The 26,206-nt window shown below is 49.3% G+C and overlaps 1 protein-coding gene across 4 annotated transcripts in view; it reads left to right on the top strand.

Moving 5' to 3' along the window:
* Nucleotides 1-26,206, top strand: part of ITGA11 (integrin subunit alpha 11) — a 133,248-nt gene that overhangs the window by 52,700 nt on the left and 54,342 nt on the right. For all 4 annotated transcript variants that reach the window (XM_031002245.3, XM_063698652.1, XM_063698650.1 and 1 more), the window contains exons 3-7: nucleotides 12,513-12,613; nucleotides 17,008-17,099; nucleotides 20,112-20,226; nucleotides 23,234-23,361; nucleotides 24,540-24,688. In XM_031002245.3, coding sequence (XP_030858105.1) covers nucleotides 12,513-12,613; nucleotides 17,008-17,099; nucleotides 20,112-20,226; nucleotides 23,234-23,361; nucleotides 24,540-24,688 — 585 coding nt within the window. The remainder of the gene's footprint in view (nucleotides 1-12,512; nucleotides 12,614-17,007; nucleotides 17,100-20,111; nucleotides 20,227-23,233; nucleotides 23,362-24,539; nucleotides 24,689-26,206) is intronic.

Genomic DNA, 26,206 nt, shown 5'->3' with positions numbered 1-26,206 from the left:
CAGCCTGGCCAACATGGCAAAACCCCATCTCTACTAAAAATACAAAATTTAGTTGGGCATGGCAGTGGGCGCCTATAATCCCAGCTACTCGGGAGGCTGAGGCAGGAGAATCGCTTGAGCCCGGGAGGTGGAGGTTGCAGTGAGCCAAGATGATGCCACTGCACTTCAGCCTGGGCAACAGAGCAAGACTCTGTCTCAAAAAAAAAAAAATTGGAATGCTGTCTCTGCCTCAGGATTGAGAAGATTAGGTCAAAGTCAGGGATACCTGTAGCACAATCCCTGGTACCTAATAAACTCCCCCCAGAATATTTATTCATGCATCCATTTATTTGTTTATTCATATAAAGTGCTTTGAAAGGAGAGGCACACATGTCCCATTGTTTATTTCTTGGTTGGGCATCCTGTCCTCTATTCCCATATTATCTGTTTTCCACCATCTTAAAGCCTGGTGATCACCTGATAAAATAATCCAGGGGTTCCCAAAGCTGGCCACAAAACAGAATCACCTGTGAAAGGTCAAAAAGAATACAGATCTCTCAGTCAAGTCCAAGAATTACAAAGACAGACCCTCTAGAGGTGGTGCCTGGTAATCCCTATTTTCAAAATCCCCAGGTGAGTCTAATGCCCAGCCAGGTGCTGGAATCACTGACTTAATTTTTTCTAAGAGGTCTGTGAGTTCCCATGGATCCATAGGTTAACTCCGTTCCAGGCTTACACTGAGAGTGGCCCTCAGTGCCTGAATCCAAAGAGGGATGACCAGTGGCAAGAAGTTAAGAACCCCAGAAAGCAGGTAGGGACAACCTGACTGGGTGACAATGCTGTGCTTGTCAGTCATGTAGGCATCTAACCGTCTGTCTGTACTTAGGACCACTTTAAGTAGAGTTCTCTGGACAAGTGAGGCAAGAAGGGAGAAGACTTGGAAAGTCAGAAGGGAGGAACAGGGATGAACCTGTTGAGGATGACTCTGCCACAAGCTGCATGAAGGCAGGGAATTGTCTGTCCCTCCAGATCCCAGCTCAGGCCCAGCCTTCATCATGGAAAGCAGCATAGAAATAATGCACATGAGCACCAGCACCATGCGGGACCCTCCCTGTGAGCCCCAGCCCTTTTTCACCTGAGTGACACCTATTCGTTATGCAAGCCTCTGTCCAGGAGTTGCCCCCTCCAGGAAGGCTCCCCAGACAGCAGAGCAAGAACCCTTCCTCTGTGCCCTGCCACACCTGGAGACCCCTCTTGCGGCATGTTCTCCACACTAAATTCATCGGGTATAGGTCTCCCTGCCCTCACTGGGCTAGGGATTGGGCTGTGCTTCATTCATCTTTATGTTCACAGAGCCCAGCACATAGCAAGTGCTCATTAATTATTTCTTTGAACAGAACGTGTCCAAGTTCCTCATTTTACAGATGAGGAAATTGAGGCTCAGAGATAGCAGGTGACTCACGGTGGGTCACTTAGCCCATCTGGGGATAGGTTAGAGATAGCCATGAACATGTCAACAGGCCCACGAACAAGAAAACAGTATCTGTCCTTTCACCTCCGGGCCATCTCCTTTTTTTTTTTTTATTTTTAATTTATTTATTTATTACCCAAATCCCTGTGGCTGGTAGACACAGCTGGAAGAATGAGGGTACCAGTTGTGCCTCAGCCTCTACCTGACCACGTGATTTGGGGCCAAACCTGACATTCTCTGGGCCTTGCTTTCTTCCCCAGTCTAATGGGAATATCTTCCTTGCTGGACCACCTGCCTGGCCATGGTTTGCTGGAGACAGTTGGGTGTGTACACCTCACTGGCCACATTTAAAGAGTCACCATCCTATTTATGAGCCAAAGCAAACACACCAGCACAGATCAGAGAGCAGGAAATGCTTAGGCTCCTTTCCTTCCTACCATGCAATGGCTGAGAAGCTGTCAGACTCACACATACCAGAAATTAAAGCTGTACATTCTGCTGAGAAACATCTGTCCAAACTATTGCTGTGTTTATGTTTCATTTTTGGAGGAGAAAGCTGCTATAAAGTGGAAAGAAAAAAACCTCTGAGCATGACTTGGAAAAATAAGCAAGGGTTTGTCAGCCATCTTGCAAAGAGATGGGAGAGGGGTTACATTGCGTGTCTAGACTCTCTGTGGGGAGAACAGACCACAGCCACCTTCCTGAGAGAGCTGGGCCAAGGGCTCACCAAGGCTGGTTGTCCACCTGCAGACGGGACCCAGAAGAGTTCGGCCCAGCTGTGCTGCCAGATACACCCCAAGAAGCAAAGTGAAGATGCAGCTTGTCTTTGCAAAATGAGCACCTTCCTCTATCTGTCTATTCATGTGTTCACTCAACAAACAGTGATTGAGCCTTGACTGTGTTCAAGGTATTTGACCAGCACTGGGGGGAGATTTGAAGATGGATCAGGGTCTCTCTCTCTGCTATCTACAGGCAAATTATCTAGAGGAGAGAAAAGACACAAACAATAAAGGTATAGACAAAGCTTCATAGGAATTGAAAGAGCTTTCAGCTAAGAGATCAAGGAAGGCTTCCTGGAGGAAGAGGCACTGAAGGGTGGATGGAATGGGGATAGACTGAGAGTTTGGGATGAGGAGACCGCTCATGCAGAGGTGGGAAGGAGAGAGTGCAGGCAATGTTGAGAAACGGATAGACGAGCAGCCGCGTGTGACTGGCATTGGGGTGTGAGATGGGGAGGGGTGCTGAAGATTGACACTCGAATGTCAGACACTCTAAATGGCACAAGTTGGCTACTTTTATTCCGCACAGTCAGTGGCTGAGGTTCTCATTTTCCCTCCAGATGGGTTGAGAACTTCCTTTGCAGTCACCTTCCCTCACTCTTCCCTCTTCTCTTCTAAGAACTTCTGCAACTTAGGAAGGAAGCACTGTTTGGATGTCAGCTGAGGTGGACCTAAAAGTTGTCAAGTGCAAACCGGAGACCCAAATGTTGATTATGAAGTTGACGTTTGTGATGATGCTTGTCAACAGGTGTGTGCCCAAGCTGAAAGGGGCTGCCTCTATGTCCAGCCATCAGGGTAGCCTGTAGGCTTTGTATCTGCTGACTTCATGACTACCCATAGCTACCTATGCGTGGAGGCCTTTTATTTATCAGTATTGATAAAAGATATGCAATAGAAATTTATTTATTTATTTTTTTTAGAGACAGGGTCTCTCTCTGTCACCCAGGCTACAGTGCAGTGGCACGATCATAGCTTACTGCAGCCTTGACCTCCTGGACTCAAGTGACCCTCTTGCCTCAGCCTCTTGAGTAGCTGGGACTACAGGCACATGCCACCATACCCGGATAATTTTTTATTTTTTTATAGATGGGGTCTTGCTATGTTGCCCAGGCTGCTCTTGAACTCCTGGTCCCAATTGATGCTCCTGCCTCAGCTTCCCTAGTAGCTGGGATTATAGACATGTGCCACCATGCCCAGCTTCAAGAAAAATTGTTCAAAGCCTCTGAGCGTCTATCAATAGAAAAAGGGATGAAACTATTTATTTCAGTATCCCTGAACAGGAGAATGGTTAAAAAGTATAACACTGTGCAGCCACTATAAAGAATGAGGCAGAACTATATTATCTATCTATACCAGGCCCACCTCTAATATCTGAGGGGCCTGAGGCAAGAAAGTAAACAGAGGCTCTGGCCCACGGCCTGCCATCTTTTCTTCCCACCTCTGGTTCTCTCTCGATAATTGGGGGACATTACACGTGTAGACACTCCAGCCTGCACACCCAAGCTCTCTCTATAGCCCTGCAAATGGCCACTCCTTGGCTACTACCATCAGAAGTATGCTTCTCTATCAGAAAGGCAGGTCTAGAGGAGAGGCCTGCACAGGCCCTGGACTCAGGCCCACGCTATTTGGGCAGGAGATTCCAGCATCCCAGCCACCCACAGTAGGAGGACAGTGGCTCCAGGTGCCCTGTCCCCTTGACCCCTAGGACTCCTCACCCCATAGGAAGGGGCACAGCTAGAGAAGGGCTGGAGCGGAACCAAGAGCAGGGTCCCTAGTCACACAGTCCAAGGGCGGCATTGATAGATATTAACACAGAAATATGTCCACATACAAAATAATTAAATGGAAAAAGCATGTTACACAACCACATATGTAGAATGATTCCAGTTTTTAAATTCTGGATGTCCTCTAGATTGTCTGCATCCCTGCTGCTATAGCAGTTTTCTATAGAAGGCTGGATTGAGAAGGGGAGGGAGAAGCCTTTCAAGTTTTACTTCGCGCCAGGCACAGTGGCTCACGCCTGTAATCTCAGCACTTTGGGAGGCTGAGGAGGGCAGATCACCTGAGGTCAGGAGTTTGAGACCAGCCTGGCCAAAATGGTGAAACCCTGTCTCTACTAATAATACAAAAATTAGCCAGGCATTGTGGCGCATGCCTGTAATCCCAGCTACTCGGGAGGCTGAGGCAGGAGAATTGCTTGAACCCAGGGGGATGGAGGTTTCAGTGAGCTAAGATCCCGCCACTGCACTTCAGCCTGGGCAACAGAGTGATACTCTGTCTCAAAAAAACAAAACAAAAGTATTAGTTTGCACAGTTCTGCAACATGAGCACTGGATAACAAATGTGTATTTTACCTTTAATACACAAAGAATCACAGTTTTTAAATAAGTGAATTTTTTGAACCAATTAAAGTATTATTTATTACATATTTTCTTATGACCGAAAGAAGTAAAACAAATTTTTCAAAAATAAATAGATAAAATCAATCTGGGTGCGCTAGATGGTCGGAGATGGCTGTGGTCATGATCCCCAGATACAGTGAAAGTTCCCAGGGTAGAAGTGCTGCTTTACTTGGCCAGAGGGCCTCCTACCTGCTTCCTTAGCAGATCCTTCAAACAGGGCTTCCCATCCTGCCTGTACACCCCAGAGGATCTGCAGATTCCTGGGTCGTGTCCCACACTGGCTGAGTCAGAACCTTCTGGAGGTGGGGTTCAGGAACCTGCATTTGTACCTCCCCTCGTGATCCTGATGACCAGCAAGGGTGGAAACCACTGCCCCTCAAAACCCTGAAGGGTGAGCAGACCAGGTATAATATTCAGTCCCTTTGGGTAGATGAGAACACTGAGGCCCAAGGCAGTTAATGACCTTGTCTTCCCCTGCCAGAGCTTGCTCTATTCATCCAGCTGGGTCAACCCATGTTGGAAGACAAAAGCAAGCAGCTGGCAGTCAGTGGTCCCAAGCTGCAGCCTACTGGGTCACAGGCATCCCACTAAGCCAGGTGATTCACCAGCTCATACAAAAACTGCATTTCAGGATCCACTCTGTGCCAGATGCTGTTCTGGGTGCTGGGATATTTGTGGCTGCCCACCTGACCAGCAAGATCCTAGCTCCCTTGGGGCTTAAATCCTATAGGGAAATAAGGACAATGAAAAGTTATACAAAGAAGCCAACATCAGACACTACAAAGTACTTGAGGAATACAAGGCAAGTTGGTGAGAGAGGGAGTGACAGGTCTTCAGGAAAGGCCACTTTGGGGAGCTGGCCTTGAAGATGAGCCCTAAATGATGGCCGAGAAGACCGGCTGTGCACACAGTTTATAGCAGCCCAGGTAAAAAAAAAAAAAGAGGAGAACAATGAGGTGATATAGAGCCTCAGAAGGCGTGGTGAAGAGGGTGGATTTTGTTGGCATGGATCTGGGGCTTTCAGCCCAGTGAGAGTCGCCATGCCTCTATTTCCCCCATATAAACACTCCTCATGCTTCTCAAACTTAAGCATGCATCAGTGTCTCCTAGAGGGCTTGTGAAAACACAGACGCTGGACCCCACCCCCAGTTTCAGCCTTTGTTGATGGTCTGGGGTAGGGTCCAGGGAGAATTCTCTTTCTCAAGGGAGGGTCAGTCATTTTGTTCTGTTCTGCCCTTCGACTGATTGGATGAGGCCCACCCACGTTAGGAAGGGTGATTTGCTTTCCTTAGCCTACAGATCTAAGTGTTAATCTCATGCAAAAAACACCCTCACAGAAACACCCACAATGACGTTTGGCCATATATCTAGGCACCCCGTGGCCCAGTCAAGTTGACACATAAAATTAATCATCATGTATATGTCCCTGTTTAAATGCACACAAAGGTTTCCAGTGTCTGATAGGACTTTATGGAGGGAGAGTAAGGGATGTGCAAACAGAGGGGATCTCGTTTCCCTAGCCCCCACGAAGCCAGGCCTCACCAGATGTGTGAGCCAAGGTGAACCACAAGCCCCTGCAGTCAGTCCAGGAAGACCTGCAGGTGCCAACTTCTCCCCTTGGGCAGGTCCTGGGCCAGATTCTCCATCTACACCCAACCCCCAGCCAGGGCAGCCCCGGGGCCCCCACTGGGCAGGCATTTGGACTTGCTGCTCTCAGCGCTTCCCCAGACCCATCTTGAAGCCATTAGCCACCAAACTCACAGGGGCTGGAGGAGATTCCATTTTCCATGGAGAGAGAGGGAGAGAAAGGCCTCACTAAAGGAATAATCTCTCATTTGTTCCCTCGAGCTCTCGGCTCCTCCAGTGAAACCCCTCCCTGATGCCCCTATCTGATTTCAGAAAAGGAAAATGGAGCCAGGAGAAAAAAAGAGACAAAGGGACCGTGTGGGTTTAAGGGAGTGGGGGCTGAGTTGAGAGAAAGGAACAGGTGAGGAAGGGAATGGGGCGAGAGAGGAGAGAGGTGAGAGGCTCCTGTGGGGACAGGCCCTGCTGGCCCTAGAGAGGACAGGCCTCACTCCTCTCTGGGCACTGAGCCTTCCAATTCTTCACAATGGAAAAAAGAGCACAGGACGAGGAGTCCTGGCTGTGAAACTGATCAGTGTCTCTCTGCAGGCTCATCACACCTACATTCTGAGCCTCAGACACAAACTGCTCTGCCAGCCCCAAAGCCGTCCTGGAGATCAAAATCAAGTGCAATTAAATTGCATTGAAAGTGATTCATTCAAATGAAAAGGATAACCAATGATAATTGGATTTCCCGGGATGTGAGGTTGAGGCCTTGCAGAGGGAGGCTGTGAGGCCCATCAGGGAGGGGATTGAACCCACATTCTTCCCTTCCTGGGCAGTCCATGCCAGCCTCTGGTCTCAGGATCTCCTGCAGAGGCAGGCTCATCCTTGGAGGTTCCTTCTTCCTTCCCCTAGCATCCAGTGAGCTCAATTCATGGCCTTGGCTCATTTCATCTGCTGGGGAGCTAAGCTGCTCCTGCCTGCCTCAACAGACACAGCCTGTAAAAGCCTGACTGGGCCTAGAGCCCCAGCCCTTGCCTCTAGGCTTTCTGCCCTCCATGGCTTGGGGGAAGCACCACCCTAGGAGTCAGGACACCGTGTACTAGTCCAGCTCTGCCACTGCCTGTCTGAGGCCTCAGACACAGCACTTCTCTCCCTGGCCTTGGATCCCACATTTGAGGCTGGCCCAACGAACCTGCATGTTTCCTCCCAGCTCTGATGGTCTCGAGGCCTGTTCCCAGGTAACCAGAAACATCTGGAATGCAGGGTTCCCTGTCTAAGCAGCTGTTGTATGTGGGATGCACACAGGACAAAAGGGTTTCTGTTGCCACAAGGCTAGGCCAGGGGAAAGTTTTATGCATTCAGTTAAACAACAAGAGAGAAATAATATACATGGTGCTGGCGATTCCACCCACCACTTAGTAAGTCCAGGCCCCAGGTGGAGCATGAGCTAGGGGATATGAATCTGCTTCTCCCTCATTGGTCTTGGTTGCCATGTTTCTCTTATAGCATAATAACATATGGAATTTCTAAGAGTAATTTTAACTATGTGCACTTTTTTGCCTTGTACACTCTAAACATTAGGATGTTTTCAGTTATAAGTACCTAAAAACTCACAGACTTACTATGCAGTAAAAGGTAGTCATTGAGCCTATGTCTGAAAAGCCCAGTGGTAGTTAGGCTGCAGGTACAGTTTGATCCAGGGGTTCAAAGCATCAGCAGGACTTCAGCTCCTTCTCTTCTTGCTTCTCTCAGCTCTCCCACTGTCAATGCATCAGCTCATAACCCTCATCATCACAAGGTGGCTGCCAACAGTTCCAGGCCTTGCATTCACTCACTACAGCATCCAGAGAAAAGAGACCACCCTGCTACCTGCATCCCAAGCACAAGTCTTGAGATTCACTTGATTGGGGAGATTTAAGTCTTTGTCCCACCCTGACTCAATCACTGCAGCTGGGGGATAAACTGTCCTAACCTGAGCTATGTGCTCCATCCCTGCAACTGGGAATAGAGTCAGAATCCCTGGATCCTCAAACAGAAATGAGTACTGTTGGGAAGGAGGAAATGGAAACCAGGGAAGCAGTCAACATTGACTTTAGCATGGAAGCTGGGTCACTCCATTGAACTCCTATGCATGGAAAGTACTCGATTTCTCAACAACCCTCTTTCCAAGGATTGAATTCAGGGGCTTCTCTTAGGCCTGAGGCAAAGCCAAAAGCCCCCACAGTTGCTCCTGCTGCAGACTGTCACACAGAAGGTTAGGTTGGTCACTGGGCACCTCTTTGCCGAGTGCCTTCAGGACCACCCTACTCTGGTGCAGTAGGGCAGTCCAGGACATCTCAGACCTCAAGGAATCATGACACTACAACATTGGCCACACCAGGCTGCAGGGATTACAAGCCAGTTTATGTGAGAAAGGCCAGGGTAATCACCAAGGGCTTCCTGGAGCAGGTGGGAATTTATGCTGGATTTTAAAGGGATGATCTCCAGGGTGGGGTACACACACCACAGGGACTATGCTGGACTGTATACTGGAGTACAGAAATAAAATAAATGTGAGTTCTATTTAGATTTATATTTTATCTGAAAAAAATAGAATTACTAACATTTAATATACAGTTTATTAAAATTGGACAGTTTATGCTGGTATAATTTACATATACACTTACACATAATTAGGGGTACATATCATCTTTTTTCTTACAGGAGATTGAATTTTAAAAGTTTAGAGACCAAAACTGCCTGGAAGAATGGAGCTGAGGATAAGCAGAATTCAGGATGAGTCCCCAAAGGGCCTTGTTGGAGAGGGTGTGAGGTAGAGTCAGGTGGGAGGGCACTGGAGCCAGGGGCCCTTTGTCTTAGTCTGGGTCCTGCAGGGAGCCAAGGAGCCCAGCAGAGGGCTTCCAGAGTGCTATGTCCAGCCTTCCAGAGTGCAGTCTCCACAGGGACCATCCTCTCTTGGCAAGGCCCTTCTTAGAGGTTGGTCAACAGGGAAAGGGTCCTACAGGGCTGTGGCTGGAATGCCTGTTGCCCATTTTCCCATCCACCGAAGCCCTGCTCCCTGCGCCTCCGCAGGAAGAACGCTGGGAGCCCGCAGCCAGTGACTCACAGCACACAGCCCATGGAAAGGGCCGGACGCTCGCCACGACCTTTGGGGTTTGCTGTACCGTCTGGTGCCCACGCCAGGAGGTATAGGGTATCAAGCCCCTGAGAGGCGCAGCAGGCCCTGAGGCTGCAGAAGGCTGTGTAAGGCTGAGGCTGCAGGGGGTGGCAGGGGCTGCCAGACCCCAGGCAATTTGGCTGGTCTCAGTGGTGACGTGAACATTTTCCCTACGCTTCGGCAGTTATCCCCTCAAACTGAGACTGAATCATGTCCTCCAAACCTCAAGCCCAACAGGCACACGTAATGCCCAGACTCAAGAATGGAGAGAAGGGCTGACCCAGGCCCTCTCTTCATGGCAAAGAAACATTTGGGGCAATGCAGACGAAGCTGTCCCAGGAGAACTCCAGTCCCAGCCCTGCAGCAAACCAACTGTGGGGCTGGGTCAGCTCCCCTCTTGGGGCCTCAGTTTCTGCATCTATATTATGGCGACAGTAAGCCCTGCCCTCGTACCTCATGAAGTACTATGGACTCCCAGAGAAATGAGGTCTGGGAGAGTGGAGATGGGACCCAGGGAGTGGCCCTTGTTCTTTGAAAAGGACAAAACCGGTCTCATTGCAAATTTGAGGTCACAGTGACTTAGTGAATTTACTACCAGATTGTCCCATCTCAGCCACTGCCAGGACACATGACTTTTCGGAAGCCACCAGTCTTTGCGCATAGCTTGCCTAGATATGGCCCCTTCTGTTTCTTGGTGCCTTTCTTTCTTTTTTTTTTCCCGAGATAGAGTCTTGCTCTGTCACCCAGGCCGGAGTACAGTGACATGATCTCGGCTCACTGCAACCTCCTCCTCCCAGATTCAAGCAATTCTCCTGCCTCAGCCTCCCAAGTAACTGGGATTACAGATGCCCACCACCACGCCCGGCTAATTTTTTTTTGTATTTTTTAGTACAGACGGGGGTTTCACCATGTTGGCCAGGCTGGTCTTGAACTCCTGACTTCAGGTGATCCACCTACCTCAGCCTCCCAAAGTACTGGGATTACAGGCATGAGCCACTGCACCCAGCTGGCCATGGCTTTTCTAATCTAGAACATGCTGCGCCTGATTCTCCCGGAGGTACCCTGAGAGGTGCTCCTCCATCTGGCAACAGTGCCCGGGAGGAACGTGTCCCTCAGGAAGACTTGGTCACGTGTCAGGTTAACCTTGAAAACTGGAGCAGCCCCAGAGAAGTAAGCTTAGAGCCCAGGGTTCTCTTACTGACCTTTTTCTTTCTTTCTCTCACTTTCTCTCTCTCTCTCAAGAATGGAGCAGCCTTGACCACACAATCACTTGCAGAATTAAGTAGTCAAAAATCACCTCGTCTAGACAAACAGATTTTATGGGTCCAATTAATTTCTGCCGGTCAAAAATAGGCAGGCTTAATAAGGGGCTATATATAGAATCTGCCATCGTCTGGCTCCCCAGGGGAGAAACCTCAGCTCTTATTTCATAGACGCTTAATTTCAAACAGAGTTCTGTTAACTCCCACTTCAGACCTGGCTTTCCTTCCTGACAGTGCCAAGGTGGACCGGGGCAGGGAGAGCAATGGACCACAAGAAGCCACTTAAGTCCCATGCAGCCCGAGCCTCCCGGCCACCTCCTCCCAACCATCTAACTCTGCTGGCGTGCGGTGGCTTCTTCTTTGGGCCATGTCACCAGGCAGTGGGAAGCTGCTGGAAGAGCAAGGTCTAAAGAGCTCCAGAAAGTCCCACCTGTCCCTGTGCCCCAGATCCCACGATCATCTGTTCTCCATCCCTTGGGATCGAAAGCCTTTCAGGGCTCTTGTGGGCTGTGGTGTCCCCTCCCACACACAGTACCGCTGTCCCTGGGAAGGGTTACCGTTCTTAGCCACTGTTAGTATATGGCCTGAGCAGACAGCCAGACCGGCACGCAAGGCCTAGAGGGCCCCAGCTGTGCCGGAGTCACGTGCCACAGACCCAGCGGGCAGGTCAGAATCCTGGGACACTCTGGGCCCCCGTGATGGGGCTGCTCTCTGGTGGGTGAGAGATGAGGCATAGAGGGCCCTGGAGAGCACTAAGGACAGGACCTGGGGACCCTCCAGTCTGAGGTAGAACTCTCCCCAACATCAATGGGGGTGAGTCCACAGCCGCACCTCCAGGGTCGCAGGCTTTTCCTCCAGGGCACGGCCACCGGGGCTTGGCCGGGCCAGGAAGGAGTGGCTGCTCACTTTTCCCTAGATACATGTAAGTAAGTAAGCCAGGTGTGTTAGTTCCTTACGGCCGCCATAACAGATGATCACAACCTGGGTGGCTTAAAACAACAGAAACGCATCCCCTCAGAGTCCTGAAGGACATAAGCCTGAAATGAAGCAGCACCAGGTCTGCACTCCCTCCGCAGGCTCTGGGGGAGAATCCTTCCTTGGTTCTTCCAGCTTCTGGTGGTCCCGGGCGCTCCTTGGCTTGGGGCAGCATCTCCTAACTCTGCCTCTGTCTTCTCGTGTCTCTCTTCTCCCCATGTCTCTCCTCTGTGTTTCCTCTTCAGGACACTTGCCATTGAATTTAGGGTCCACCCAGATAATCCAGGATGATCTCAACTCAAGAACCTTAACTTAGTTACATCTGCAAAGACACTTTTTCCAAAGAAGGTTGCAAAGGCATTGGCTCAAGGCAGGAGCCCCAGCTGCATGGCAGCTTCCGCCCACTGGCTGCCTTGTCCACCCTGACCCACTCTGGGGCACCAGCTTTAAGGCTTCCCTATAAGATGAAGAATGAGGGCCCTTTCAGGTAATGACAGATGGTCAAGACTCTGTGGCTCCAGAAACATCATTCCTTTGTCAGAATGACTTCCATTACCACTCTCTCGTCATTTGACAAACTCATATTCATCCCTTAAGATCCAGCTCAAACATCACCTCCTCCTCTAGCAGGGATTTGCCTCCATCCCATTTGTTGCAGAGCCCATGTGGTCTTCATCTCTGTACCTAGGCAAGGGCCTAGAATGGGCCACAGGTCCCATGACTTTATGCTGAAAGCCCAGCATCCCTCCCCCAGGGAGACAGTGGTCCCAGCCTGAGGGTCTGCATGTGGTCACACCTCCAGGGTTCCCTCCCACCCTCCCCACCCAACTTCACCTCCACACTGCCCACCAGGCTCCATCCTCTGCCAGGAAAGAGTACCTCCCCCAATGTCTTTGCTCATCTTCTCTTCCTTCCCAGGCTGGTCGTGGGCGCCCCACTGGAAACCAATGGCTACCAGAAGACGGGAGACGTGTACAAGTGTCCAGTGATCCACGGGAACTGCACCAAACTCAACCTGGGTAACGTGGGCTGGTGGTCTCTTCACAATGAGGCCAGCGGTTGTCTAACACAAGGCAGGCTCTGATGCATGCCTATGTCCATGGTCACACTGACTCCTTCCTGCTACTCCATGAGATGACCCAGCTGATATCACTGCCCCCACTTTACACATGAGGAAGCTGAGGCCAGGGAGAGGAGGCAACTTTTCCACAGTCACACAGCTTGCCAGGGGCTCACCAGGAATCAACCCAGGCCCTAGCTGTCCCAGGCCATTCCTCTTTCTGACTCAGCCACTGCCCTTCAACTCAAAGTTTTCTCTCCCAGGAGAAAAAAAAAAAAGGACTTCCTGTCTTTTTCCTGATTTTGAAATAATAACAACAATAGCTAACATTCAGATATCTTAGATAACGTTCACCATGTGTGAGGCACATTTGGACTCATTTAATCCTCACAACACCCATATGGGATTTAACCATTTAACAGATAGGAAATGACAGCATACAGAGGTGAGGGGACCTGCCCGGGGTCACTCAGCTCACAAGGAGCAGGGCTTGGCATCCAGTTCATGCAGGCTATGGCCTCCCTTTAACCACCATGCAGCACTGCCCTTCAGAAGTGCAAGCTTTTCCTCGCCAAAGAGCTTTCAGGCATATTCTGGAACAGGGAGATGCTGTGAACAGACCCCAGCCTCCGAAGCCCTCCTAAAATCTACTCGTGTGTGTTTGCATGCATGTGTGTATCTGCTTATGTATGTGCAAATGTGTATCCACTAAGCACACGCACCAGTCCACTAAAGTGCTCCCACTTGTCCTAAAGGTCAGACAGCAGCTGGGTCATTGCTTGCTCTGCTCTCAGAAGGGAGAAAAAGTTCCATTTTGGCTGACAAGCTGCAATTCTAGGCTTTGCCCTGGAGGACTGGACTTCCCTAGGGCCAGGACCCTGGGCCTTCCTCCTTCGAGGAGCAGGATATCCACCCCAGAGCAGTGGGGTGGGTCTCCCTGGGAGATGGGGGATGGGAAGGGCAGCAGGGTCTCACTGGGCGGGAATGGCAGAGGTTCAAGAGATAAGCTGATGGATGAAAAGGTCAGCATCCAAAAGAAAGCCCACAGAACTCCCCAGGGCAGCCAGCTGTCTGTCACATGGTCCCGGAGGCTCCCGCTGTCCACATCTGCATCAGCACCATGGGTGGGGAGTTCAAAACCCAGCATAGCTGGGGCCCAAACTTCAGTGAGGAATTCGTCTAAGGGAGGAGGGTGCCTGGTTGGTGGCGTATAGTTCCAGGTCATCAGCACCCTGAGAACACAGGCTTCTGAAATTGGCCAACCTGGAGTCCCCTTCCAGCTGTACAAACTCTTTGCTCTGTGTCCATGGGGAGTTCACATCCTCTCTCTGAGCCTCAGTTTACTTGTGTGTAAAGCAAGGAGGTTGGACTCGACAACCCTTAGGATCCATTCCAGGTCTAATCTGTTTCCGAACCTTTCATGGGCACCTAGCGTGTACCAAACACTGTACTAGTTATTGGGGATATGGTAGGGAACAAGAGGCCAAGGAAGGGGACAGTAATTGGGTAGGCAAATTAGGAAACAGAATAATTTTAGGCAGGGATCAATGCTGTGCAATAAACCAGGTGCTGTAATAAGAGTGGCTAGGGAGTGATGGAAGTGGAGAGGGATTTCTACCTTAGAAGGTGATCAGGGAAGGCCTCTCTGAGTAGGTAGTTTTTGAGAAGGTTACAGGTGGGGGTGGAGCACTCCAGACAAAGGAGGAGCAAGTGCAAATGCCCTAAGGTAGGAACAACTGTGCCCTGTTGGAGAAGATAAAGAAAGGCCATGTGGTTGGGACAGAGGCAATGAGGTTGGGGGGTGGTGGAAGAGTGGGCAGTCTTCTCAGGGCTTCAGCCACCAAGAGAAGCTCCTGGTCCAGGCAGGGACGTGGATTCGTGAACCAATCTTTTTTTTTCCCTGTTGCAATGTGGACCCCATTTCTCTCCAGAGGGAGGAGGAGACATAAAGCCATCAGACCCTGGAAAGCATTTCTGAGCTGGGACACAAGCCTAGGAGGCAGTGGGTAGCAAAGTGAGTTGGGACGGAGGAAAATTACTCTTCATTTGAGGTGTGGTTCTCTCTCTCCCACTGAGGAGAAAATGCATGGCAGAAAGAACATCTGTCAGTTTTGCCCCACAGTGGAAAATGCAAGGCTGGGAAACCTGAGTCCTGGGTTTTCCTACGGCCGTTCCAGGCACTGGGCAGCACGGTGCCAGGAATGTTCTTTCCTCTTTCTCCAGGGAAGGTTAAGTGGGTGTCAGCCATTCACACCTCTGTGGGAAAGACTCTACCACTGGCACTGTCCTTCCAACACCTGGATAAAGTCAGGGTTTTCAATGAGGGGCGGGGGCTGGGGGAGGTGATGTGATTCTCAAAGCCAGGGCCTGTGTAGGGAGATATTTGGGCCCGGGACCCTCACCCAGACCTGCTGAGGAAGGCGTGAGTCTCTCCCGCTCACAGAGGGGTTGGGCAAAGACTTGAACCTGAGTCTGTCTAACTCCAACACAGGGATTTTTCCTCCCCTGCCCCTCTGTCTCAGCCAGCTGCACAGTTTCACTACAAACATCAGTCCCAGGGGAGAGGGAGGAACGAAAGGGGCAGGGTGGTGAGGTCTGGGTTCCTTAAATAAACGGAGGGCAGAATTCTAGCCAGAAGGGGGCGAGGGTTACCCAGGCCAGTGGAGCATGGAGCTGCCCCTCTAGTTCCCACTGCCACCGTGATGCCATCAGATGGGAGAAAACACAGGACTCGGGATGAAACGTCACATGGTCTGGGCTAAAGATCTTGCTCTTTAATTTCCCAGCAGGTAACCTTGTGGCAGTCACTAACCCTCTCTACACCTCAATGTTCTCATCTGTAAAATGGAAATGATGACCCCTGGGTCTCCCAGGACCGTGAGGGGTCCTGAAAGGGCAGGTGTGCGCGGTGCTTTGTAGATGATAAGGCATCTCAGAAACACCGGGGCTTTACTGTTATTTTCTCTCCAGCCTGTTTGGGCAGACAAAAGAGAAATCGAGCCCAGTCATTCTTAGCACAGCCAAGAAGGGCAGATTTCAAAAGGAGCCTTGCTTCAAACTGAGGAAAACCAAAAAGGAAAAAACAACAAACACAGCTGCCCCTACCCTCCAGTCCACAAAACAGTCTGTGTCTGACAAGCTGGGCTCTGCCAGCGGCCCACCCCCAGACTCCTGCACCAGCTGGCCTTCCTGACCTGTGTGCCCTGGGAGCCAGGCCGACTCTTCACACTTCCAGTCACCGACACAGTGCAATGCAACCCATTCTTGCTTGAGGCCTCCTTAGAAATTATTCCTCCCATTGCTCGAACCTGGGAGTTGGAGATTGCAGTGAGCCACGATGGTGCCACTCCACTCTAGCCTTGGTGACACAGTGAGACCCTGCCTCAAAAAAAAGAAAAGAAAAGAAAAGGGAGGGGAGGGAAGGGAAAATTAAAAAAAGAAAAGAGAAAAGAAAAGAAATTACTCCTTCCCCAGGCAGGGAAGCCACCCAGAGCTGTCCACACTGCATGTTAGGGCTGGCACACTCTAGCTCCCCAGCCTCTCCCACTCCCTCTTCCTGTACACGTGCACACACACACACACACACACACACACACACACACCCCAATACACTTCTGGGGAATTCAGACTCACTTCCTTTCCTTCAGTGGCCTCCAGGATGATCTGGTAAAACCTTAAGCGATGCAATTTTTTTATGATTCTAATCTGCCACAGAGCTGACCCTCTCCCTATTCCCAGCAGGCTGATAACCCAGCTCCTAAGCACCTCTCTTGGCAGCCTCCTTCAGAATGGCATTCCTGGGCAAGGCCTGGCAGCTCTGGAAGGCTCTCGTTGAGTTGTCTGTCTGTTACCCATGAGAGGAAACTCTCAGCTGTCACATGTTGGTTGTTCAGATGAGCAGAGAAGCGGGCACGGAAAGAGTTGGGCACAGGACTGGTTAAGTGTGGATGGGGGTCAACTTGGAGGAAAGCATAGCGGGGATACTGCACAAAGGAAGCCAGCCCAGGTGGGATGCCATGGCATGTTTGGGGGCACACGGGGAAGTGGGGCTCCAGTCAGATGGCTGGAGGAGGAAAAGCTGTGGGCTAGGAGATAGAAGGCTCAGTGAGTGCTCACTGTGTGACCTTGGGCAGGTTGTTTGGCCTCTCTGAGACTCGGTTTTCTCATCTCACAGGCAGTTGTGAGGAAGTCCTGAGAGTACGTCTGGGGAAGGCCTTTGTAAACCCTGAGAGCCAGAGGTCCCCAGGGTCAGGGAGAATCGGGGAGGCACCTCGGGTGACCAGACCAGCAGCAGGCTCTGGGCAGAGGGCGGGCAGGAGGGGGCTGCAAGCTGAACTTCTCCCCTCACCCCAGGAAGGGTCACCCTGTCCAACGTGTCCGAGCGGAAAGACAACATGCGCCTCGGCCTTAGTCTCGCCACCAACCCCAAGGACAACAGCTTCCTGGTAAGAGCCACCTGCCACTGCTTGGGGTCAGGAGAGGCAGGGGTGGGGGTGGGGAGGGGTGGAGCGTCTCCTTACACACCCTCATGTGCATCCTGTACACCCACTCTCCCCCACTCCAACCACCAAGCTGCCTGGCCCTGAGCATTCCAGGAAGCAGCTCCCCCGCCAGCTCCCTGCTTACGCCATTCCGGGTGGCAGGGCCCTGGGTGTTTTGGCAGGGACAGTCCAGGCAGAAGAAACAATTGAGCCCTTTTGTGTGCATATCCCGAAGGAGGGAAGAACAGCCAGAAAGGGGACAAGAATAAATGTAGATAGCCAACAAGTCTGATGGGGGACTGTCCCTTCCCTTGGGGAGCTAGTTGTCTGGGCTGGAGGTCAAATCTCTGCTCTAGGCTTGAAAAAAGAAGCAGGCTGCACCACACACCCAAAGAAGACTTGGAAGGGATGCCATAAATGAGTAAACACAGACTACCACAGCCGAGGGAAGGGCTACAGAGCGACAAGCCGTCTCAACTATCCAGGATTAGATGAAGAAGGCTGGAGGAGGTTTCTGTTTTGTTTTTAAAGAAGAGACAGGCCTTCACAAGGAAGAAAGAAAAGGGCATGTCTGGGTTGAGGTGGTAGAAACATTCATTCATTTAAACAATGATGTTTCTGAGCACTTACCATAGTATGTGCTAAGCCCAGTGCTGGGTACCGGGATTCAGCAATGAATAGAGACCCTGCCCTGCTGGAGCTTACACTGTGGTGGAAAGAGAGGCGACAAGCAAATGAGTAATGTCTAATAGGACTATGGGGGACAGACAGCAGCAGGCTCTGCTTACAGGTCTCTGTTCTGTGCCCAGGTGAGCACATATGGACTCTGCACATGGTTGTGAGAGTGGGCGGCACGATGGATTGGCACTGCCTGCTCCTTGCCACTACCTTGGAGTGAGCTGCGTTGAGTATGGGCGATGCTTGGGGTTCAAACAGGATCCTTCTGAGACTGATGGTTCCTAGAAACAGTTGCAGGAGAGGACTTCAGAGAAAATTTACCCCAGAAAACCCAGTACAAATTACTGCCCATTTTTAGATGGGGTGCTTGTGTCAGTCTTTGTTCTTGTCTATTTCTGCTGACAAATGAGACATCTGGAGCATGAATCACAAGACAAATTAGATAAGACAAATAAGACAAAAAGATAAGACGATGACTGGGATGCAAGGGGACTTGAGTGCATAGTGGCCCTGCCAGGGATAGTCATGAGGTGCCTTGATGTATATTCAGCCCACAGCCCTTTATTAGCCATAACCAGAGGCAAAGCAGGACCCCTGGCCCTAACCACACACATATCCGTCAGGGGCTTTGTCTCTACTCCCTTTTCCCTCTCAGGCTTCTTATCACATTTCTTCTTCACAAGGTGGTATGAAGGTCTGAGAGGAATGGTGTGATATATTCTCTGGGGCCTCTGTGAGTAGGTTTATCCTTGGTTTATAAATAGTCACCTGTTCATTGATTCACTCATCTGTCCATTCCCCTCTCAACAATTCATTCCTCCATTCATCTATCCAACCACCCATGCATTCATCTACCCATCTGTCTATACATCGATCCACCATCAATCTCCCATGTAATCATCCATCTTTCCATTTATTCCTTCCTGCATCCATCCATCAACCTCCATCATCTATCATTCATCCACCCATCAATTCATCATCCATCCATCCATCAACCATCCATCATCCATCTGTCATTCATCCACTTATTCATCCATCATCCATTCATCCATCATCCATCCACTTATCCATTCATCCATCTATCCATCCACCCATTCATCCATCAACCATCTATCATCCATCCATTCTCATTCATCCACCCATTCATACATGGATCATCTATCCATCCATCATCCATCCACTAATTCATTCATCATCTATCCAGCCATCATTCATTCACCCATTCATTCATCATCCATTCATCCATCATCTGTCCACTATCCATCATCCATCCATTATCCATTCATCTATCTGTCCATCCATTCACATCTATCCATCGTCCTTCCATCCATCTTCCATCCATTTATCCATCCATCCATTCATCATCCATCTATACATCATTCATCCATCCATCTACACATCATTCATCCATCCATCTACCACCCACTTATCCATCCATCTATCTGTCTATTCATCCACCTATCCATCCATCCATCTATCCATTCTTTATTCCCCTCTGTCCCCTGCCACTTCCAAACATTATGTACAGCAGCTTCAACAAAGTACACAGATAAAACATAACCTTTAAGATCTGAGCTTAAAAAGAAAGTAATTAAAGAAAGGGATCGGAAGTAGAATAATTACTCCCCTAAACCAAAGGAAATTACAGCACAAAATTTAGCTCTGGGTTTCCTGATAGCAGGATAACAATGGAAGCATGGAGCTGAGCTTTCATTTTTAATGACAATGACTCTGAGAAGAACTCTTCACTCAGTCCTTCAATGGGGACTGACATCAGTGTTTTTGGTAGAACATTTCACAGAAAGAATACAGACATTCTTATCTTCCCCTGCCCCAGTATGAGCCATGGCATGTTTTTGGGACCCAGTCCTAGAAGTTTGCCCAGTAAGGCCCTTCAGGCGACCTCTCAGACAGAGGAGTTATTCTAGTGACCCTTGAAGTGTTCACACCCGTGGGTGAAAAGGCTTCCCCAGATCCCGTGTGGTGGGTGGATGAGTGGGGTGGGCAGGTAGGGTGAAGAAGTATCATATTCCTAAATGATGAGATGGAGAACAGGGCCTTGAAAAAACAATGCAAGAGACTCCAAGATCAGTTTTTCTCCATTAGACCTGAAACCAAAGGAACTAGTACACATTGCAGCAAGAGAGAGTTCAGTTAGACCCAAAGAAGATCCCTCACCCCCTCACCCCTCAGAGAGAAGTCTGTCTTGGGTCGTGGAGGATGGGAGTGGGAGGCCATTGGACCTGGATCCTCTCTGAGGTCCCCTCACTGACTGGGGATCTGCACTGTCCTCCCCAGGCCTGCAGCCCCCTCTGGTCTCATGAGTGTGGGAGCTCCTACTACACCACAGGGATGTGTTCAAGAGTCAACTCCAACTTCAGGTTCTCCAAGACCGTGGCCCCAGCTCTCCAAAGTAAGTGGCTTCAAATCTGCAACCTCAAGCTGAGCAGTGGACAGTCCAGAGAGACTTGGGCCCTGAGCACAACAACCTGTGGCTAGAAAGCAGTATGTGGACTCTAGCACTGTCCTGCCCCAGCTCTCCGGATGATCTGGAATGTATCACTCCACTCTCTGGGCCTCTGTGGGAGTCATAATCCTGGCCTCCCTCTCCCAAGTGTGATGGTGGGGAGCAAATGAGCTAAGGTTTCAAAGACAATCCCAGCCTCAAGGGAGGCTCACTGCAGAAACCCTCGGTATATAGGAGGTTACCTGGCAAGCACATGCAGCAGACAAGCTGTGCACTGCACAATTCTGGGGGAATTGTTCTCTTAGACATGTGAATGGCGCCTCCTGATGTTGTGCAATGCAGTAGCCCTGTAGATGAAGGAACAGGGAGAACAGAAATCTCCTTGGTAGTAGTTCCACCAAATCAGTGCTCCTGGACAGCAGGGAGTTCTGTCCAGCTCGTCCAGAGCCTCATGGAACGTAAAACCTCTTGCTCATTGCCCACCTGCCAAGAAAACCTGGGGAATTACTGCTCATACCCTGCCTCCCACAAGCCCAGACTTCTTGGCTCTGAGTCTCACTATTTCCTCTGCACTAAATACCATCACCCAAGCAGCTGCTGCCAGTTTTATGGAGGGTTCGGGAATTAGCACCTCTGGCTTGCCGGCAGCCACCCTCCAGACAACAAAGCCGAGTCAGATGGGGCTGGGGAAGGGAGGAGGAGGAAGCACCAGCCCAGCAGGGGCAGAAAGGTCGTCCTTCTGGGGGATAATGACACGTGGGTTCTATTCACACAAAATGACAGAGGAAATGGCAGAGCCAGGGCACAGGAGGAGGCCTGAGGTCAGGGTACATGAGGGGTCCACTGGGGAATGTCACCACCCCTAGAGCTAGTCCCTCCAGGCCTAGATGTGACCATCCTATGGTCCCTGAACCTCATGTGGTGGAGGCCTCCTCACCTGGCTGACCAGCAGCATTGCTCTGAAGCTTACCAAATGCAGATTCCAGGGCACCCCATGTGGGTCCTAATTCAGTAGGAGTATGTGCATGTGTGTGTGTGCATGCGTGCGTGTGAGTGTGTGTGTTTTTAAGCTCCCCAAGGGAGTGTTCAGCCATGTTTAGGAACCGTAGTCCTCAAGCCAGTTTGTTCCCAAGGTATCTTAGAAAGAAAAATGTGAAATTGTAAGAAAGAAATCAACAATAATAAATGCATTATAATAATAAAGCTGGCTTAAAAATAAAAATAAAAATAACCTGTTAAAAGATTATGAACTCCTCCAAATCAAGGAATTTCTGTCTTGGTCACCCCCACTGCTGCCTGCACCATGCAGAGCTCCAGCACATAGCAGGTGCTCAGTCCACATGTGTGGAGCCGAACTAAACCAGAAAAGGACAAATGTATGAGGCTCTGCCAGGCCAGGAGTGTCAGGTCATCACATGCTGTACACAGTATGCAGGTGGGACAAGAAGTGGCGGAGCATTCATGTTGCCCAAATGCTTCTAAAATGCTCTACTAAACACAAAGCCTGCAACAGGCGTCCCAACTCAAAGCCACCCCCACCTTCCTCTGTCTGCTCATCACTGACTTCGACATAGTGCCTCTTCAAAATGCAAGAATTACTGGAACGGTTAACACACAAAAGGTTCATGCAGCATTGTTATAAAGTAGATTTTATAACAGTATAAAAACTCACCAATAAAAATGAGCAATGCCCAGATGCAGAGTGTATGCAATATTTCAAAGTAACTCCAACTGTTGACAAACAGAAATAAATTACTTAGATTTTAAAAGAGGAGGGTTTTTTTAAATATTTGTTATGGCCAATGTTTTCTTAATTTTCTTTGTTGATTTTCATTATTCCTTTTAATTTAGGTTTTTTTTAATTTGTTCGTTTTGTTTTGTTTGTTTTTGAGGCAGAGTCTCACTCTGTCACCCAGGCTGGAGTGTAGTGGCCCGATCTTGGCTCACTGCAACCTCTGCTTCCTGGGTTCAAGCAATTCTCATGCTTCAGCCTCCCAAGTAGCTGGGATTACAGGTGTGCATCACGACTCCTGGCTAATTTTTGTATTTTTAGTAGAGACGGGGTTTCGCCATGTTGGCAAGGCTGGTCTCGAACTCCTGATCTCAGGTGATCTACCCACTTAGGACTCCCAAAGTGCTGGGATTATGGGTGTGAGCCACCACTCCCAGCCTAATTTAGTATTAATATTACAAAAGCATAAAGAAACCTTTATATTCAGAGGCAGAGATAACGGCACGAGAGCTTGACCTGATGATATCAGTACCATATGAACTCAGTGGTTTCCTTAAAAAATAAATAAATAAATAAATAAAAAGTGAAACCATGATCAGTTCAGATTTATTGAGCACTTGCTTTGTGCTCAGCCCTTTAGAAGCATCTTTTCATTAATTACTCTAGGCAACTCTTTACTATCATTGTGCCTCTTTTACAGAAGAGAAAACTGAGGCTGAGAGGTTTTGTGACTGACCCTAGGTCACATAGCCAGGGAGTGCCAAAGCCAGGAGTCAGTGTGATGCCACATCCCACATTTCTAGCCACGACATCATATCTCCCTCCTAAAAACAGAAATCCATTCATTTGGGCTGAAAGTGGTAAATGCCAGCCTGCTCATTACAGCAAAACAAACAATAACAAGGTACTGATTTGAGCAGTGCTGGCTGCCTCGGAAGCACTGGCCGATTGGTAGTGGTCAGTCCCTGATTAGGAATAGAAGTGATCAGGCTTAATTTAAGCTTTGTTCAAACAGCCAGCAGAGTGGTAGAACACAGCCAGGAATTCCTGGGCTCACTCACATTGCCCAAATAAATGTCCAACCCAAGGACAGTTTCCCAGCCCAGGGAATTACACACATGGAGCAGAGTCATTCATTCGTCCTTTGAACAATTGTCCAGAGAATCAGAGACTTGCAGACACTGCTCCTTGGGTAGCCATAACTGTGTCCCCACTTTCCAGGGTGCCAGACCTACATGGACATCGTCATTGTCCTGGATGGCTCCAACAGCATCTACCCCTGGGTGGAGGTTCAGCACTTCCTCATCAACATCCTGAAAAAGTTTTACATTGGCCCAGGGCAGATCCAGGTGAGCATCTCTTGGGCTCTTTCCACTTCTGAACAGGGCCACCCAAACCCATGGCAGGTGCTGCCTTAGGTCTAAGAGAGATCTTTGCATGCATGAAGGAGGTGTAGGTAAGAGGGCAGAGGTAGTAGGACCAGCCAGCACTGGGGCACTGCAGCTCGGGGTGCTGCAGCTCAGGACACTCCTCTCTGGTGTAGCACATCAAATGACATTTTGGAGGAAGCCTCACTTCACGGGTCAGACACAAGACACCACCTATGAAGACTTAGACAAGCTAAAAAGTGACAAGGAAGGTGGGAATGGTTGAGTGGAATCTAGAGCCCTGTTGAGTGGGGCACAGGGGAGAATTAGACATACAGGTCACGGAGGGGAGATGGTAGGAGAGGTAAGGGCTGCTAGGCTCATATATCTGAAACGCTGCCTGGCTAAAGCGGAGGTAGATTCATTCCCTTTTATTCTGCCTGAGTGAGGACTAATGACTAGAAGTTATTAGATGGCAGATTTCAAGCCAATCTAAGAAATTATTTGTAACAATTAGGGCTGTTAAAAAGGGAGTGGACTTTCTCATGAAGTAATGAGTTCCCCATCACCAGAAGATCATCTTTTAGGGTATCATGGGTGAAAGTCCAGCATTAGAAGGGCACGTGTGCCAAATGAACCCTGTGGGCTCCTCCAACAGGAACGTTTCATGGTTCTATTCCTACTATAGGTCTTGAAGCTTTTTGTTTATTTTGACGCTATTAATATTGTCATTATTTTATCATCCATGGGGATAAAAGAACCTCTTCTCTTACAAGTTTTAAGGAACCTCAGTTTTGGAGTTTGGTAAACACTGTGACCTTCCACCCACACTGTTCATAATTTTTTGGACTTAGACTGATTCTCTGCTCTGCTTTTGTTTTCCTAAGAAACAAGCATAATTGTTGGGCCTTTCTTTCAATCACAAAGTCTCCATTCTCTATATGCACCCCTTCTTGTGCCACCAAGCTGTCCATTCATTCCTAGAACTTCGCAGAACTCACTTCCCTTTGGCTGTGGTTACTTTCTTGGAAAGGTCCTCAGCCCTCCTCCCTCCTGTATTATCACACAGAGACAACTCCCGGGGATCCTCACTCTCAAATTCTAAGGTTCATGGGTTCATGGGGTCAAAATGTTCTGTTGCCCTCTCCTCTCCCTTGCAGGTTGGAGTTGTGCAGTATGGAGAAGATGTGGTGCATGAGTTTCACCTCAATGACTACAGGTCTGTAAAAGATGTGGTGGAAGCTGCCAGCCACATTGAGCAGAGAGGAGGAACAGAGACCCGGACGGCATTTGGCATTGAATTTGCACGGTAAAAAAAAAAGTAGAACAAAAAAAAATTTTTTAGATCTCAGATGCTATTGTAGTTATCTATTGCCTTGTAACACACTACCACAAAATTTAGTACCTTGAGACAATAGTTTCTTAATTCCTCAAAATTCTGGGGTTTGACTGGGCTCAGCTGGTCGGTTTTCTCTTGGGTCCTCTCAGGTAGTTGCAGTCTGGTGTCACCTGGGGCTGTTGTCATCTGAAGGTTCTCACGTGGCTGGCAGTTGTTGCTGGCTGTTGGCTGAGAGCTCAGGTGGGACTGGTGACCTGAGCACCCACACGTGGCCATGTGGCTTGATTTCCTTGTGGCATGGCAACAGAAGTTTTAGAGACAGCGTCCCGAGAGTGAGCATCCCAAGAGGCCCAGGCAGGACCTGGGAGACTGCCTATAACCTAGTCTCAAAGTCCCAGAGTATGACTTCTGCCACCTTCTATTGGTTGGGCAAGTGACTGAGCCCAGGCCAGATTCAAGGGGAAGGGAATTTGGTTCTGTCCTTGATGGATGAACAGCGAGGTCATTTTGCAGAAGAGCATTTAGAATGGGGAATATTGTTGCAGCCAACTTTGAAAAATAGCTTCTGCCACAGACACTCTATAAGAAGTAGGTTCTGTGAGGATGGGGTCTTCTTATGGAGTGTTAGTCATCAATGGAGTGGAAAGAATGCAGTCAAATCTGACACCTGAGACTGTAGAGTAGTGAGGCTGATTCCTTAAAAATCACACCAGAACTTGGCCAGGCGTTGTGGCTCACACCTGTAATCCTAGCACTTTGGGAGGCCAAGGTGGGCAGATTGCCTGAGCTCAGGAGTTCGAGACCAGCCTGGGCAACATGGTGAAACCCTGTCTCTACTAAAATACAAAAAAAAAAAAAATTAGCCGGGCATGGCGGCATGCACTTGTAGTCCCACCTACTTGGGAGGCTGAGGTAGGAGAATTGCTTGAACCCAGGATGCAGAGGTTGCAGTGAGCCAAGATGGTGCCACTGCACTCCAGCCTGGTGAACAGAGCAAGACTCCATCTCAAAAAAAATAAAATAAAATAAAATCACACCAGAACTCACTCATCCAGATAAATGTTATCCCTAGATGTTGTCTATGCAGAAGGCTACATGCTTATTCCAGTAATGTTGTTGCTCAAAACATTGTGCTCACCCCCCACTGAAATTAGCCGATTTTAAAGGCAATCCCCAGATCTCTTGAGCCAAGGCCTAAACTCATAAGATGACTGTGTCAAAGGCATTTAGATTTTAAATGTCTAAATGTTACACCTATAAATATGAATTCTGCTACATTTGTTGAGACCACAGACCTGGTACCTTATAATCCCACCTTATGTAGGGTTAGTTGACGTGTTTTTTTTAAAAAATCCACAAAGTAAGAGCTATTTAGGCCAGGTGCGGTGGCTCAGACCTGTAATCCCAGCAGTTTGGGAGGCTGAGGTGGGAGGATTGCTTGAGCCCATAAGTTTGAGACCAGCCTGGGCAAAAGCATGAGACCTCATC

This window comes from Gorilla gorilla, chromosome 16 (assembly GCF_029281585.2).
Source record: "Gorilla gorilla gorilla isolate KB3781 chromosome 16, NHGRI_mGorGor1-v2.1_pri, whole genome shotgun sequence".
NCBI lineage: Eukaryota > Metazoa > Chordata > Mammalia > Primates > Hominidae > Gorilla > Gorilla gorilla.
This window is presented reverse-complemented; position numbering and strand designations above follow the sequence as displayed.